This window comes from Arachis hypogaea, chromosome 13 (genome assembly GCF_003086295.3).
Source record: "Arachis hypogaea cultivar Tifrunner chromosome 13, arahy.Tifrunner.gnm2.J5K5, whole genome shotgun sequence".
NCBI classification, from domain to species: Eukaryota; Viridiplantae; Streptophyta; class Magnoliopsida; order Fabales; family Fabaceae; genus Arachis; species Arachis hypogaea.
In genome coordinates, this window is record NC_092048.1 from 29568799 (window position 1) to 29583801 (window position 15003).

At 33.8% G+C, this 15003-nt stretch overlaps 1 protein-coding gene across 2 annotated transcripts; it reads left to right on the forward strand.

Annotated features, from left to right (window-relative positions):
* Positions 1 to 2841: 2841 nt before the first annotated feature.
* LOC112737890 (peptidyl-prolyl cis-trans isomerase CYP37, chloroplastic) lies at positions 2842 to 12331 on the forward strand. Of its 2 annotated transcripts, XM_025788038.3 has the most exons (12): positions 2842 to 3206; positions 3291 to 3566; positions 4836 to 4925; positions 7591 to 7686; positions 9223 to 9330; positions 9462 to 9511; positions 9736 to 9835; positions 9971 to 10024; positions 11125 to 11283; positions 11400 to 11522; positions 11930 to 11979; positions 12067 to 12331. In XM_025788038.3, exons 1-12 carry the CDS (start codon positions 3015 to 3017, stop codon positions 12176 to 12178), a joined length of 1410 nt encoding a protein of 469 aa, XP_025643823.1. In that variant the 5' UTR covers positions 2842 to 3014; the 3' UTR covers positions 12179 to 12331. The 2 variants fall into 2 exon arrangements, with proteins under 2 accessions (XP_025643823.1, XP_025643825.1); XM_025788040.3 differs by lacking the exon at positions 9223 to 9330 and having other exon boundaries at positions 2875 to 3206.
* The last annotated feature ends 2672 nt before the right edge of the window (positions 12332 to 15003 follow it).

Here is a 15003-nt window from a genome sequence, read left to right on the forward strand (position 1 = left end):
CTCTTGTTGGATTTTGCTTTCTTTAATGTCATTTAATGTTTTATATTTTCTTGATGCTTGTTTTGAATTATGACTATTGTTATCTTAGATTTGGTAGCTTTAGATTTTATTATTCTTCTTATTTTATCATATTTTACTTTTTTTTGTCTTTCAAGTGTTTGTAAAAATGTTTCTCTTAGTTTTAGGGTGGATTTTTACACTCCTGGCATGGAATTGAGTAATTGAGGTGACCTTGAGTCATTAATGTCTAAATTACTTGTTAATTTAGAGATTTTAATTAATCTCGTTTCCATTAACGAGTAAGACCTATAGATTAAGATTGATTAAACCCAGTTGACTTATCTCACCATTAGATGTTTACTAATTGGATTTGCTCTTATAATTGTCATGTCATGGTTAGTGACACGAGAGTTATTGATGTCCAATATTGATTGGTGATTTAGCGTTATTAGTTGTTCTTGTTTTCATTGACGAGTAAGACCTATGGATTAAGACTGACTATGCCTATTTGACTTTCTCCAGATGTTGGGGATGACGAAATGAGATTAACTTTAAGTAATCACTATATTTGTGGTCAATGACTTGATTAGAAAACATTGATTCTCAATCTTTGCTAGGAGTGTCTTTTAGCATTCATATCCCTTTAGTTGTTATCTTTACTTTTTTGCAATTTAATTTCTTGCATTTTTACCTTCAAACCCCCTGTTCTCATAACTAATAATACGCACACCTCACTGCAATTCTTTTGAGAGACGACCCAAGATCTAATACTCTCGATTTTTATTGGTTTGACTTAGTGACAAACAAATTAAACTTTGATATGGGTAATTTGTTAGTTTGGAACTATACTTGCAACGCGATTCTTTTTGAGAAATTCTAAACCGACATCTGGCCCGCATCAACTCCCAAGAATTCCTGAAAAGGCATGTCCACATGATTGTTGGAGGATTTGTCGAGGGGGAGGGGGGATAACAAAATCTTTTCAGAAGAGGCACCTAAAAGAAGTGTATTAGGTCAGAAAATATGCTGAAATACCCGACCTACCCACAATTGCCTTCATCAAAGAAGACACACGAGGAGTAATACCCAGGCACGATGACCTAGTGGTAATCACAATGATCCTCACCAATGTAAACCTCCATAAAACTTTAATAGATCAAGGGAGCTCGACAGATATCCTATTCAAACCAGTTTTTTGATAAGCTGGGTTTTGAGAAAAAAGACTTGAGAGCATATACAGATACTCTCTTTGGTCTGGGAGATACCCCTATTCGACCTCTTGGGTTTGTCTCTCTCTACACTACCTTTGGTAAGGGATTAAAAACAAGAACCTTAAGCATAAACTACATTGTGGTGGATGTAGCATCTGCCTACAACGCTTTAATAGGTCGGTCAACGCTAAATCCACTTGCGGTAGTAATTTCAAATCCTCATCTTTGCATTAAGTTCCCTACTCCTGAGGGAATAAAAACTATATAAGGAGATTAGAAACTAGCGAGAAGGTGTTACAACGAAAATTTGAATCTACGAGGATATGCAAAAGGGAAAGAAGTCAATACCATAGAGTTTGAAGGTATCCGAGTTCAAAAGGAATTGAGACCCCAACTTGAAGGAAAAATTGAAGAGGTTCATATCGGGGATGAGGTTGGGAAGACAACAAATGTAGGGGCTAACCTAGAAGAGTAGTTAAAACAAGAATTCGTTAAGCTCCTATGAAAAAATTTCGACCTCTTCGTTTGGAAAGCCTCTAACATGCCTGAAATCTATCCCGACAACAAGCTTGTTATTTACTCGGGTTCAAGACCTGTCTAGTAGAAACGACGAAAGTTCAATCTCGAAAGAGCAGAAGTTGTAGAAGAGCAAGTCCATACACTGTTTGAAGCTGGGTTCATAAGGGAGGTAAAATATCCGTTATCGCTTGCTAATGTGGGACTCATGAAGAAATAGAACGGAAAATGAAGAATGTGCGTCGACTATACCAACCTTTACAAAGTCTGTCCCAAGGATCCTTATCCTCTACCCAGTATTGATGCTCTGGTAGACTCAACATCGAGTTATAAATACCTATCCTTTATCAATGCATACTTAGGATATAATTAAATTCTGATATATAAGCTAGACCAGGAGAAAACATAACGCTTCTAGACGTAGTAATGTCCTTTGGGTTGAAAAATATTGGGACTACACATCAATGCTTAATGAACAAAGTGTTCTCATCTCACTTCGGAAAATTAATTGAGGTTTACGTGAATGACATGCTTGTTAAGATCAAGGAGGAAGCCAATCCACTATCCGACCTTGCAGAAGTGTTTGACACGATAAGACAGCATGTGATGCGATTAAATCCCACAAGGTGCAAATCCCACAAAGTACATATTTGCAGTGAAAGTCGAGAAATTCTTGGAATTTATGCTCACTCAAAGAGCCATTAAAGCCAATTCAGAGAAATATAGGGTTGTCATAGAGATGAAAAGCTTGACCTGTCTAAAGAAAGTTCAGAAGTTAAATGATAAATTTGTTGCCTTATGTAAATTTTTAGCAAGATCGACTTTGAAATTTCTACCCTTATTTGCAATCCTCAAAAAAGAATGTCAAATTCAATAGACTCAAAAATATGAATAAAATTTTCAAAACTTTAAAAATTTATTGAGCTAATCACCTATCCTTACCTGATCTGAAAAAAGAAAAAAGCTCGTATTATACCTAGCCGTCGTAGACAAGACTATAACGATAAATATAGAATAAATAAAAGTTACAAACATGTAAAAAATTACAATCTCATAAATTTAAAATTCAATTATTTTATTTTAATAAATTGTCCTTTATTTTATTTATTTTTTCGTAATTTTATACTTCAGTTTCAAGGAAACTGGCAACGACGTCGTTGCGCATCCACGTCGACGACAGCCACAGGAGGACGTGTTCCTTCTTCCACACACGAGTCGTCCTCTTCTCTCTAATGGATTAGACGCTCAAACGCAATCACCACAGCAAAAGGTTGCACCTTCTCAACAATGTCACTCTCTTTCTCTTCTTCTTCCTTAACCGTTTCCCTCACTCGCGAGCTTTCTTCTTCATCCTTCTCTCCAGCAACCACCACCCGTTCCTTCTTCTACCGCACCAGACCCGCTTGTTCTCCTTCTTCCACTATCACGTGCTTCTCCAATTCCAAGAACCACCTTGCGAGGGCCATCGAGCTCGCAAAGGTCACCGTCACGTGCACTTCTCTCTCTTGCATTGTCAAATTTGTTCCGCATTCTCTGAAGCTTTTTGTGTTCTGGTGCTTGCAGGAACTTGTGGCAGGCCAGCGTGACACGTCAGCATCAGTAGCAGCAGAAGCTAGTTTTGTGAAGCAGTTGAAGTTGAAGAATTTAGTTCCCGCCATAATTGTGTCGGTTCAGATCACTCTTTTGCTTCCTTTAGTTGGACCATGGGATTATTCAGGGTCGTATCTGTCACCTTCTGCAATGGCGATTCTGTATTCACCGGATACCAAGGTTCCCAGAACCGGAGAAGTTGCTTTGAGAAGGGCTATTCCTGCAAACGCTAACATGAAATCCATTCAGGTTATTCTTTTTTACTAAATTGTAGCAAATGTGCAATTTTGATCGTTGAAATTGTATTCGTCTATTTCAGTTTAGTTACGATTTTTTTTCAGGATGTTCAACTTAGTTTCTTAGATTGTTCTTGGTGATTTAATACAAAGTATAACATTGGGAGTTAAATTGAATCACAAAGAATGGTCTCAGGGGCTAAATTGAACCCCTGAAATGTGAGGAACTAAATTGAATCGTGCTTGTAATCTCAAGGACGGAATTGAATATTTACTCCAACTGAATTTAATAACTAGATAAACTGCCTCATTATATCAATATTTTGGAACTGTAATTGAGAAACTAAAAATAGTAATAATTTATTTATCTTAATTTTATAGATATTGTGCATAAGCAAAAGGTTGATAATGAACTGGAGTATATATAGTAGTAGTAACACGACCCTTGAATAATTGCACTTGTGGTAAAGTTATATGGAGTGCTGTCACGTTTTTTTTTCTTTTTTATTTTTTACTTTTAAGAACTTATTTGATATGAAAAAATTTACTTAGTATAATGTCACATTAAATTTTTGGAATTCTGTTTGAAGTCAATCACACTTTAAGGATACAATTGGATTAGTGATTTTGGGTGAAATGGAATAGAGTTCAGAGGGATATATTGAAACTCTATTGTCTATATTGTTGAATTTATTAGGGAATGCAATGGTTAGTTATGAATGTGATCCTATCAAGTTTCACCAAAATCCCTTATTCCCTGTTTGTTCAAAATGTCGGGGATAGAATCCTGTTTTCTTTAAACAATACAAAAACAAATAATAACAAAGTCTTATCCCACTAGGTGGGATTGACTACATGAATCAAATGATGCCAGATTAAATAACTCGTGAAAATAGCCCTTTCATCTTTCGTTAATACGCTCTTCTATGACCAAAATCTCACCATCTTTGTCCTTAATGCACTTAACTTGATTCAAATATCTCCTCTCTCTTTCTCGACTCTTTGCTATCTTGTATATACCTCTTTTCCCTTCCTTCGTATCCAAAGACTGCTAAAGACACTATTATTTTGTTTAAACAATAGAGTTGAAAAATATTGTTGTTGGTCTTTTCATTTCACTCTCTTGGAGACTTGGACTCTATTCCACTGCACTTAATTACTTATCCATTATCATCAATCTAAACATAGGTCGATATTTGTCGCATCTTTTGAAGATTAAATACATGTTTGTTATAGTTTTTAATTGTCAGCAATGTGCATTTTTTTGTTTTACTGATTTTAGGATTCTCTGGAAGATATTTCGTACTTGTTACGGATCCCCCAGAGGAAACCATATGGAACAATGGAGGGGAACGTGAAGAAAGCATTGAAGGTATTTAAAGGTTTAAATATTTCCCTCTGAGGTTTCTTTCCTTACTTTTATTTCTGATGACAACTAATTTATCTAATCTTTATGAGAAATGTCATTCAATTCCTTAAGATTTTTGTGGACGATGATTTTTTTTTTTATGGATTTTTGTGAATATTATTTTGTTAAGTGTTATTTTTAACATGATATGGCTCAACGGCATAGTTTGATCCATATAGCCGACCCACCTAGTGGGATAAGGCTTTGCTGTTGTTGTTTTTGTGAATGTTGTTTTGTTAATGTTAATTTGATGTACTGATAGTTAAAGAAGTTCTATATGTGCACTCAATTACTTATTGCCATGTTGGAAAAAATAACTACTTCATTGGATGTAGATGACAGCTTTATTTACATTTAAGGATTCAGTAAAATACTAAAATGTATTAATGCAAATAGAATGGGTAGGTAAATGAGATAAAGTTTAGTGTTGGAGGAGTCCACTTTCTTGGATAGAAATCTGTTATGATTAGAGTTCTAATTTTTAGTTGAAAAAACGGCAAAAGATATACTTTTATAAGCTTCTGGACTTATTGGACACTTGCATCAAAACAATGACTTTTCAAGTGAGAGTTAAACTATGTTAGTGACTGGATCTCTATTATAACTAGAGTCTTGTTTCTTCAGAAATTTAACATATACAACATTTGCATCTAATTTTTTCATCATTGTCCATTAGTAGAGTCTAATATAAAGGATCTTCAATTAAAGTAGTAGATCTCTTCCAAAATGTGCAGCAAGTCTTCCCTGTACAATAAAGTTACAAATTGGGGTAATACTATGGTGAAGAGTGTTTTTGAATGAAGAGTGAAGATGGTTCTTTTTATAAGAGTAAAGGTCAAAAAAAAAAAAAAAAAGAAAGATCATATGTAATGCACATGTCCTATATTAATCTAGTGAGAATCTTCACTCTTCACTCAACTCTCCACTTCACCAAAGAAAAGCCTATAGAAGCTTGCCATCTCATGGAAACTTCTAACTTCCACATTTTGTTGGACAGTGTGGATCAACATCCATACCGTTAGAAGAGATAGTAAAACCCAAGAAATTTACTCGATCACTTAAGAACTCATTCTTAACATAATTTAGAGCTTTTATGCCATTAGAGTCTCCAAGAACGTTCCAAGGTAAGATGCATGCTCTTCTTTCTTGTGGCTTTAAATGATTGTATCATCTAAATAAACAACAAAATTTTTTCTGCCAATGTATTGCCGGAAAGCAATATGTTATCTTCGTGAAATTGCACAGAAATAGTGAGCTCTCATGGCATCCCGAGCACTCAAGAGCCCTAAATTTTGTAGTGAATGATGTTTTCCATTCATCTCCCAATTGAATTCTGATTTAATGATAACCACTTTGATGAATATTACATGAAGTGTTTGAATATTGTGTATTTTTTGAATGTATAGAATACATCCTCTTTATAGAGGATAGGAACAATTAGAAAACAGGAAAATTCTAGCCCAAAATAGCGGCAAGATTGCTAATAATAAAACTTCCTAAAAAGTAAGTTAAACTAAAAAGACAAGAATATCACAATTAATCCTATTTACAGAAAAGGTTCATAAAAGAAATCGGGGAATCTAATTAGATTTGATGTCCTTCTTGACATCCTATTAACAATATTTAAGGGAAAATTAGCTTTGCAGTCACTAAATCAAGCATATTATCAAGTCATCGTATAGGAAACTGGTACTTAATTGTTATTTTATTAAATTGCTCTATAGTCAAGGAACATTTTTCTAGTTACCTTCTTTTCTGAGTGTGATGAATGATGATTGTTGGATTGGTGTATATGCATTATGACCAAAGTTATTAAAATCGTGAGCTGACACTTCACATTGTCAGATGTGATACATTTAGCTCCCAGGTTCTAATTGCAGGTAAGAGTTGGGATTGACGTGCTTGCTTGAAAATGGTGGTTTGGTTGATTGCCCAGGCCGAGTTACCATCTTTTATGGCCCCTATAGAAAGCTAGAAGTAAACTCTAGTAGTCTAGTAGTCGGCCTAACCAGAGATAGCAGCTAGAATATGCATCTACGATTAGCTGTAGGAACTAGAAGTAGTGATCACGCCCATCTTGCATAAGTTAAACAAATCCAATCCAGACCATGTTGTGGAAGTTTCCCTCTTCTAGTTGATTCTCATCTCTGCTTTGCTTTAATATGTGAAGATTTTGCTCTACTTTGTTTCTGTTGGTGATGGTACCTGCCACTGCCAATTTGATTGGCTTGGTGCACTGCATCATCTTCTGCTGGTGTTGCTATTTGCTTAGTTGCTATCATGGCTGTCTGGCTGGTGTTGCCTAGGGTCAAATATTAAACCTTGTTGCTTGGTGGACAAGTGCTGGTCAAGGAGTACGATTGGTTGGCTAAACTTTCTAAATTTTCTAGTTGTTAAACAGAATGGACCGAAACCCAAATTAGGGTGTGCCTATGTTCTTTTAAAATCTTGGTGTATATAGCTTAAACACTTGAATACTTCACAAGTTGAATACAGAACATGTGTAGTGTTTACTGCTTTAGAATATCTCCCTGTATTTTTTATATTTTATTTAGTTTGACAATAACCTCATCCTGTATAATGTTTGCACGATGGCTTCTAATTTTGGTAATTGTCTGCCTTGCTTCAGATAGCAGTAGATCAAAAGGAGTCTATACTTGCAAGTATACCAGCAGAATTGAAGGAAAAGGGTTCTTTGGTACATGCATCTCTAATAGATGGAAAGGTATTTCAGAAAATGGACAACTTCTAGAATATATGATTGTATGTATATATTTGTATGACTTTAGGCATTTCAAATACCAGCATTCCTTTGCTAGCCTCCCTTCTTGAAAAAAACCAAAAATAGTATGATTTCAGTTGAATCGACTTCAAGAATATATTCTAGAGGATAATTCATATATTGAAACTAAGGTCATTTTTCCTTTATTGCTTCTCTCATAAACCTTGTTTACCAATATAACTTGTGTCTGTAGACAAAAGCATGCTGGATACCTCAAAAGAGGATTCAAATAATGAAACAATAAATATGAAATTCAAACATTCTTAGTGAACAAATTTAAGAACTGATTCCATGATGCATAGTTTTTGGAGATGATATAGTCCTAATAAGATTATAATAGAGGAAATAAATGAGAAGTAGACAGAATTTAGGCAGATGGTTTTAGTTTAAGTAATGTACTGCAGCATATATAATCTGTAGGTTTAATATGATGTGTAGAAAGCCTAGCTTAGAAGTGAAAATTGGGGAAGATATACCACAAGTCGCATGTTTTAAGTATCTTGGATCCATAATAAACTATAGACTCAAGTTGGGTAGTTGAAATGGAGAAGTGATTTAAGTGATTGAAAAGTACCACTCATGATTAAAGAGAATTTTACCACACTACTTTACATGGGTTATATTGTATGTGATTAAATGTTAGTGTTAGGTGATGACACAATAAAATTCAATCAAATGTTACAAAGATGTAGACGTGTTGGATAGTTGAATACACTAAGATAAGATGGGAATGGGAATACATGTGTTGAATTTGAAGAAAATTGTTGCGGTGGAAAAGGTGTGGAACAATATTTGTGGCCAATAACCTACGTTCTTGGGTTCCTTTCCAGAGACAGCCAGCTGTGAAATATATAGACACATTAAAGAGTCAATAGATGCATAGTTTCAAGAACAAAAACTTATCTCTCAGTTATTTCCTAAGATTCTTATTTTTCAATGTCACACCCTAATCACATGATGGATTCAATAGAATATGGTTTATTTCCTAGTAGGTTGTATTACAGAAAATGTTGATGTATCACTTATTGTGAGAACAATTGCAGAATCTTGCCTTAGGTGGTTTGGACATGTGTAGAGAAGGTTCGTAAATATCTCAATGTGCTGCAGCTTAATAACTAGAAAAGGGAGACCAAAGAAAATAACAAGTGGAAACATCGAAAAAGATGTCTGAGGGTAGACATAGTTTAAGTTAGAAGTTAGGACACTCTTCTGGTGCAAGTAACCGTATCCGAACAGGTGGATCAAATCTTGGTTTATAAATCCAATATATACCAATACATGTTGTGCTTGCACCTAAAACTTGTTGGATGCAATAAAAGTATTTGTTTAAATCACTAGACTCTGAACTTTGCCTATTCAAGTGATTTCAGTTCATTTTGTTTGGTAATGAAATCTTCTTAATGTTATATAATTCACATATCATGTCAAATAGGTAGCTATGTTTTTAGAATCTGTCTGAATGATGGGAATATTTCGCAGGGTGGGTTGCAAGCACTTCTACAATCTATAAAGGAACAGGATGCAGATAAAGTATCTGTGAACCTTGCTTCTGCACTAGATACTGTAGCAGAGCTAGAGTTATTACAGGCAGGCCCTGCTAGATAATATGATAATATCTTGAAATCAATATTTAGTTGATCTTTCTAAAAGATAGCTGCATTTATGCACAACAGCAGTATGAGCATGTCCATAATCTGAATTTGATATTGTTCCAACAGGCACCGGGAATATCTTTCTTGTTGCCAGAGCAATATGTGCAATATCCACGGTCAGTATCTCTTCTGAAATTTCACTACCTAGATATGGTATATAGATCCTTTGTAGTGGATGCTTGTGAGTTCTAGCACTTCACCTCTTAAAATTTCAACATAAATTGTGTCATTTGACAGAGTAACATAATAAATGATATACTAACACTTCACTCATAGCTCATGTTTTTGGGGAATTAGATAGTGTGCGAGGAAAATCAATATTTTCTAAAATTTGTTGTAGGCTTTCAGGGAGAGGAACTGTTGAGTTTACCATTGAGAAAGGAGATGGTTCAACATTTTCTCCAGTTGGTGGTGAATCAAAAAAAACTGCCACCATTCAGGTATAACTCACTCCATATGCTTTCCTCCATGGTTAGCTGTTTGACAGAAGAGGTGGTATACGTATACAACATACTTAAAAAATTGGTTCAGTTGTTCATAGATGATTAACCTTCATGATTAACCATTGATGTCAGGTTGTTATTGATGGATACTCTGCTCCATTAACTGCAGGGAATTTTGCAAAACTGGTAAGGTAGTTGAGCAGTACTTCAGCCCTATCAATATTGTCGATTGTTATTCCTTGGCAAAGACGACATTTCCCACTCTTGATTTTCGTCATCTCTGATGATTAATCCATTCAGTTTTTCTAGTTCTGAGTGCAATAAATAAGTAATGAATGCTCTTTACTTGAATAGTTTTGTATCTTTGGCTAATGTGTCCATCATCACATCCTGTATCTCTCAATTTTTTCATGCTACTATTTTAATTATGCAGTCAATTAGCTATTTATTTATTTATTTTTAAAAAGATAAATAAATCCTTTTTGCCTCTTGAGAAAAATACTCAAGGTTTCTTAACCATCCATTTAATCCTGGTCTATGGGGTTAATGGTTTAAACAGAAAAAGAGTGGCTTCCAAATGCTCAACCTTTGCCACGGCTCTAGTAACAGTTTCCGTGTAAGGAGAAGTTGCATTCGATTGAATACCATGTTTAATTTGTTCAGAATTATTTATTTATTTTTATTTTTATTTTGAGTATTAAATGTGCAGAAAATTTATCCTTATCATAAATCATCTCTCTTAAAAGCTCAAGTTTTTATTATGTCCCTTAATGCAAAAACCTATTTTGGGCTTGAAGTGTGGACCATGCATAGGCCAACCCATATCTTATGTTGAAATTTGGATTTTTGTTTAGAAGAATTTGGACAAAAAAGATTGAACTCTAGACTTTTTGATCATAGAGTCTCATACCATCTTATAAACCATTTCTACTAAAAACTTGAACTTTTAAGTAGAATTTAGTTGAAGTGCATAAATGGTTTTATATGTATAATTTTGAAGTGTAAAAGTTAGCTTTAATAATTAGATGGGAAATGAACCAAAATGTTTGCTTTAAGACCCTAACCCAAAGCCGGAGTGCAAATGTTACAGAAATTTTCGCATGGACTGAACCTGTCCTTTTGTTTGGAATTTTGAATTTCTTTTGACCAGAGTCTAGAAGCTCTGTTTGTGCACTTGAAATTTTATATTGCATTACCTTTCTTCAAGTCTTGGTGTTTTAAATGTTAAATTAATGGACTGTACAATCTGCTGGAAATAGCACTCACAGTGGTTATATATCCTTCAGGTGATGGATGGAGCTTATGATGGTGCGAAGCTCAGCACTTCCAACCAAGCTATTCTATCAGATAATGGAGCTGATAAGAACAGTGGTTTCAGTGTTCCCTTGGAAATAATGCCCTCTGGACAATTCGAGCCCCTTTACAAAACAACGCTGAGTGTGCAGGTTTGATTTTATTTTAACCTTTATATCTTGGCAGAGAGTTTTTGCAGCAGACATGACTTGACAGGCATTTGTGATACTGATTTCATTTGTTTTCTTGCATATGAATATTGCAAAAGGATGGAGAACTTCCAGTTCTTCCTCTATCTGTTTACGGGGCAGTAGCTATGGCGCATAATGAAGTCTCTGATGAGTATTCATCGCCTTATCAGTTTTTCTTCTATCTCTATGATAAACGAAGTGTAAGTAATCCGTCGTTTTCCCCCCTGCATCCGTTAGATTTACTTACTTCTGTTATAAAAGTCAAGATATTAGTGAAAGGTGGAAGTTGAATTGCTTTGCTTAGATGTAAGAGTAAACACTAGGGAACCAACACTATAACAACCAATTTCAGCCAATACTACAATGGATTGCCAAACAAACCCAGTATTAAATCTACTAAAAATGAATTTTTGTTGAGTTTGGATTTCGGATGTTTCTTCTAATTGAGTTTTCACAGGTTCTTGTTTTAAAGATTTTCAGATGTTTTCTTCTTTAAGCTAAATGTTGGTTGTGTAATGTTGGCTCTCGAGATTTTCTCTAGATGTAGTTGCTTTTTTTACCCACTGAATTCATTCCTTATTTCGTGTAAGTTTTTTCTTTGTTCTAGGCTGGCTTGGGAGGGATATCATTTGATGAAGGACAATTTTCGGTTTTCGGGTAAGCGCCTACTTGTAACCTTGCTATATAATCAATTTCAGAGTCAAATTTGTCCTCCATTGTTTATTATGCCATTAAAATATGCAGATACACAACTAATGGGAGAGATATCCTACCCCAGATAAAAACTGGTGATATTATTCGTTCTGCAAAGCTTGTCGAAGGCCAAGACCGCCTTGTATTGTCAAAGGATAGTTAAGTTAGATCTCTTGGTCTTTTGCCCATGCAGGGAACAATCATTCATTCTTTTGTAATACCATATGTATGCCGCTAATGGAACCAGCCTGATTTTCATTCAGGTTGTGTTCTAAGTTACTTCATTATAAATGAGATGGTTGAAATTTGTTGTAAAGTGGAAGTGTTCCTGACAACGTGGAGGAAAAAAAAAATTCAAAATTGTGTATATATTTTGGTTAGGCAAGTCCAAAGTATTGCATCATATGTAATACAATAATATGGACATGGTTCCTCACTTCCTCCTCTCTCATGAAGAGTTGACACTGGCACTCTCATCGGTCGGTATGCGCCAACGATGACACATTCAAGACAGTAGCAACAAAAGTTGGGGGGATGGGGATGGAAGTGCTTTTGGTAAGTTTTCAATAAGAGAGACTCGTGAAAAAGGCACTAAATGGAAGAGTTAATATATATATATATATATATATATATATATATATATATATATATATATATATAAACTAAGACCATCTTCAGCAAAGAATTCATCTCAGTCTTTATTTATGTCACACCTGTCATAAAAAGTAACTCCACATCAGTTTTTGCATCATAAACAATAAATAAGAATTCAAAGCATCTCTCACTTCTTCATTTAAAGGAATTAATTTTAGTCCCTATTGTGACTTCACTTAATTAATTAATAACTTCATATATAACAATACACAATATATAATTTGAGATTAAATTAATTTATAAAATTATTTAAATAATATTTAATATAATAATATTTAATATTAATTTAGCATAATTATTTAATTAATTATTATTTAAATGATTATATTAAATCATTAAATCATATTTAATTTATTAATAATTATGATAATTAATTATATACGTAAAGTATAATATATGTATAAAGTTAATACATATTATGTAACGTTAATCTCATATATCTCATATATGTATATAAAGTATTTTTAATTTTAGAGTAAAATATCATTTTTCTCCCCAACGTTTGGGGTAAGTCTCAAAGTTGTTTTTAATATTTGAATCGTCCTATTTAAGTGTCTGACGTTTTAAAATTGACTCAATGTTGTCTTGCCGTTAGAAATCTATTAATGGAATTGACGGCATGACAAAATTGAGACGATTTTGAAACGTTCGGGATTTTTGACGAGCATGTTAGGGACAAAAACGATACATAGAAATAAATTTTAATTTTATCATTCAATAATATCAATTTTTTATGGTACATAATTATTTAATTATTTTTAATCACATCTAAGTAAATTACACTTAATCACATTAATTTTATTCTAAATAAATTTATTTTTTTTTATAATTTTATTCTTAAAAATTTTTACTCATCATAAAATGTTTGTTGAATGACTAGTACATAAATTTGTGGGAAAAAAATGATACATATATAATAAAGTAATGTGATTTTAGTCATTTTACAAATATTTCATGATGAATAAAAATCTTTAAGAGTAAAATTATTAAAAAAAATTATTTAGAATCAAAATAATGTGATTAAGTATAATTTACTTAAATGTGATTAAAAAATAATTGAACAACTATGTACCGTAAAAAATTGATATTAGTGAAGGATAAAATTAAAATTTATTTCTATGTATCATTTTTGTCCCCAACGTTTTCGTCCTATTTAAGTCTCTAACGTTTCAAAATTATCTCAATTTTGTCCCGCCGTTAATTCCATTAATAGATTCCTAACGGTAGGACAATATTGAGTCAATTTTAAAACGTTAGAGACTTAAATAGGACGATTCAAACGTTAGAGACAACTTTAAGACTTACCCCACTAGGTACTTCCCAAATTCTTTCGCATCGTCTTCTTCGAAAATATTCCGTACTTCCCTTGTGATGTAATTCCTAACGTCTTTTTCTATAAAATCTAGTTCACCGTGGCTGCCAGCTGCTGTCACAAATGATTGGTAAGTTTTGCTCAGTCTAATTTTGGCTTCCTCGTGGGTTTCGATGGTGCGACGGACGAACATGCTAAGCTCTCTATGTTGTTTGAGCATCTCAGCCTGATTTGGACAACAAGGATGTGAGTGATTCAAAACAACTTGGAAATTGTCTAAAGACCAACATCCTTCATTATATGTACGTAAATTCTGGCCGGACAATTTAACCCAGCTGAAGGGTTTGTCTTCAAAGTTGGAGATATCTTGGATTTCCACCTCCCCTCTCTGGTCATACAATTAGTTGATTCTTAATCTTGTCTCCGTCTCGAGTCGTGTTCCTTATTTTTGTAGAAAAACTGGCAAGTTTGGAATAATGTTTGTAGAACTTTTCAGCTTCTTCTAGTATCTTGAAAATCATTCCCACCTTTGGGACAAAATTTTCATCCACAACACAGTTGGTCTGCACGGTGAACCGAAATCTTAAATACGGTAAACCAAAATTTTAATTACGGTGAAACAATTATATAGTGCTTAGGGAACAAAACAGAATATATTCATCTAATTTTTTTAGACTCCTTTCTGCATACCGAACCGAACACATGGACATGGTGAAACTTTATAGTACTTACCGAACCGAATAGTTACTCACAGTGAACGAAACCATTATACAAAACCAAATTTGAAACAACTCTGTCTACAATTTACATATTATCAATTCAATTCAATTCAATCCAGATACAGATCACCTCAGTCCATTCAATTCAATTCAAATAAAATTAGCAATTGCATTCCATTGAATTCGATTCAAAATTCAATAATCCAAACTTCATCAAATTGATGCGTTTCAGAAGAATTATCCAAATCGCACTCATTCAACTGATTTAAAGTTGATTCATTCATTGTTTCAATTCAGAAGTGC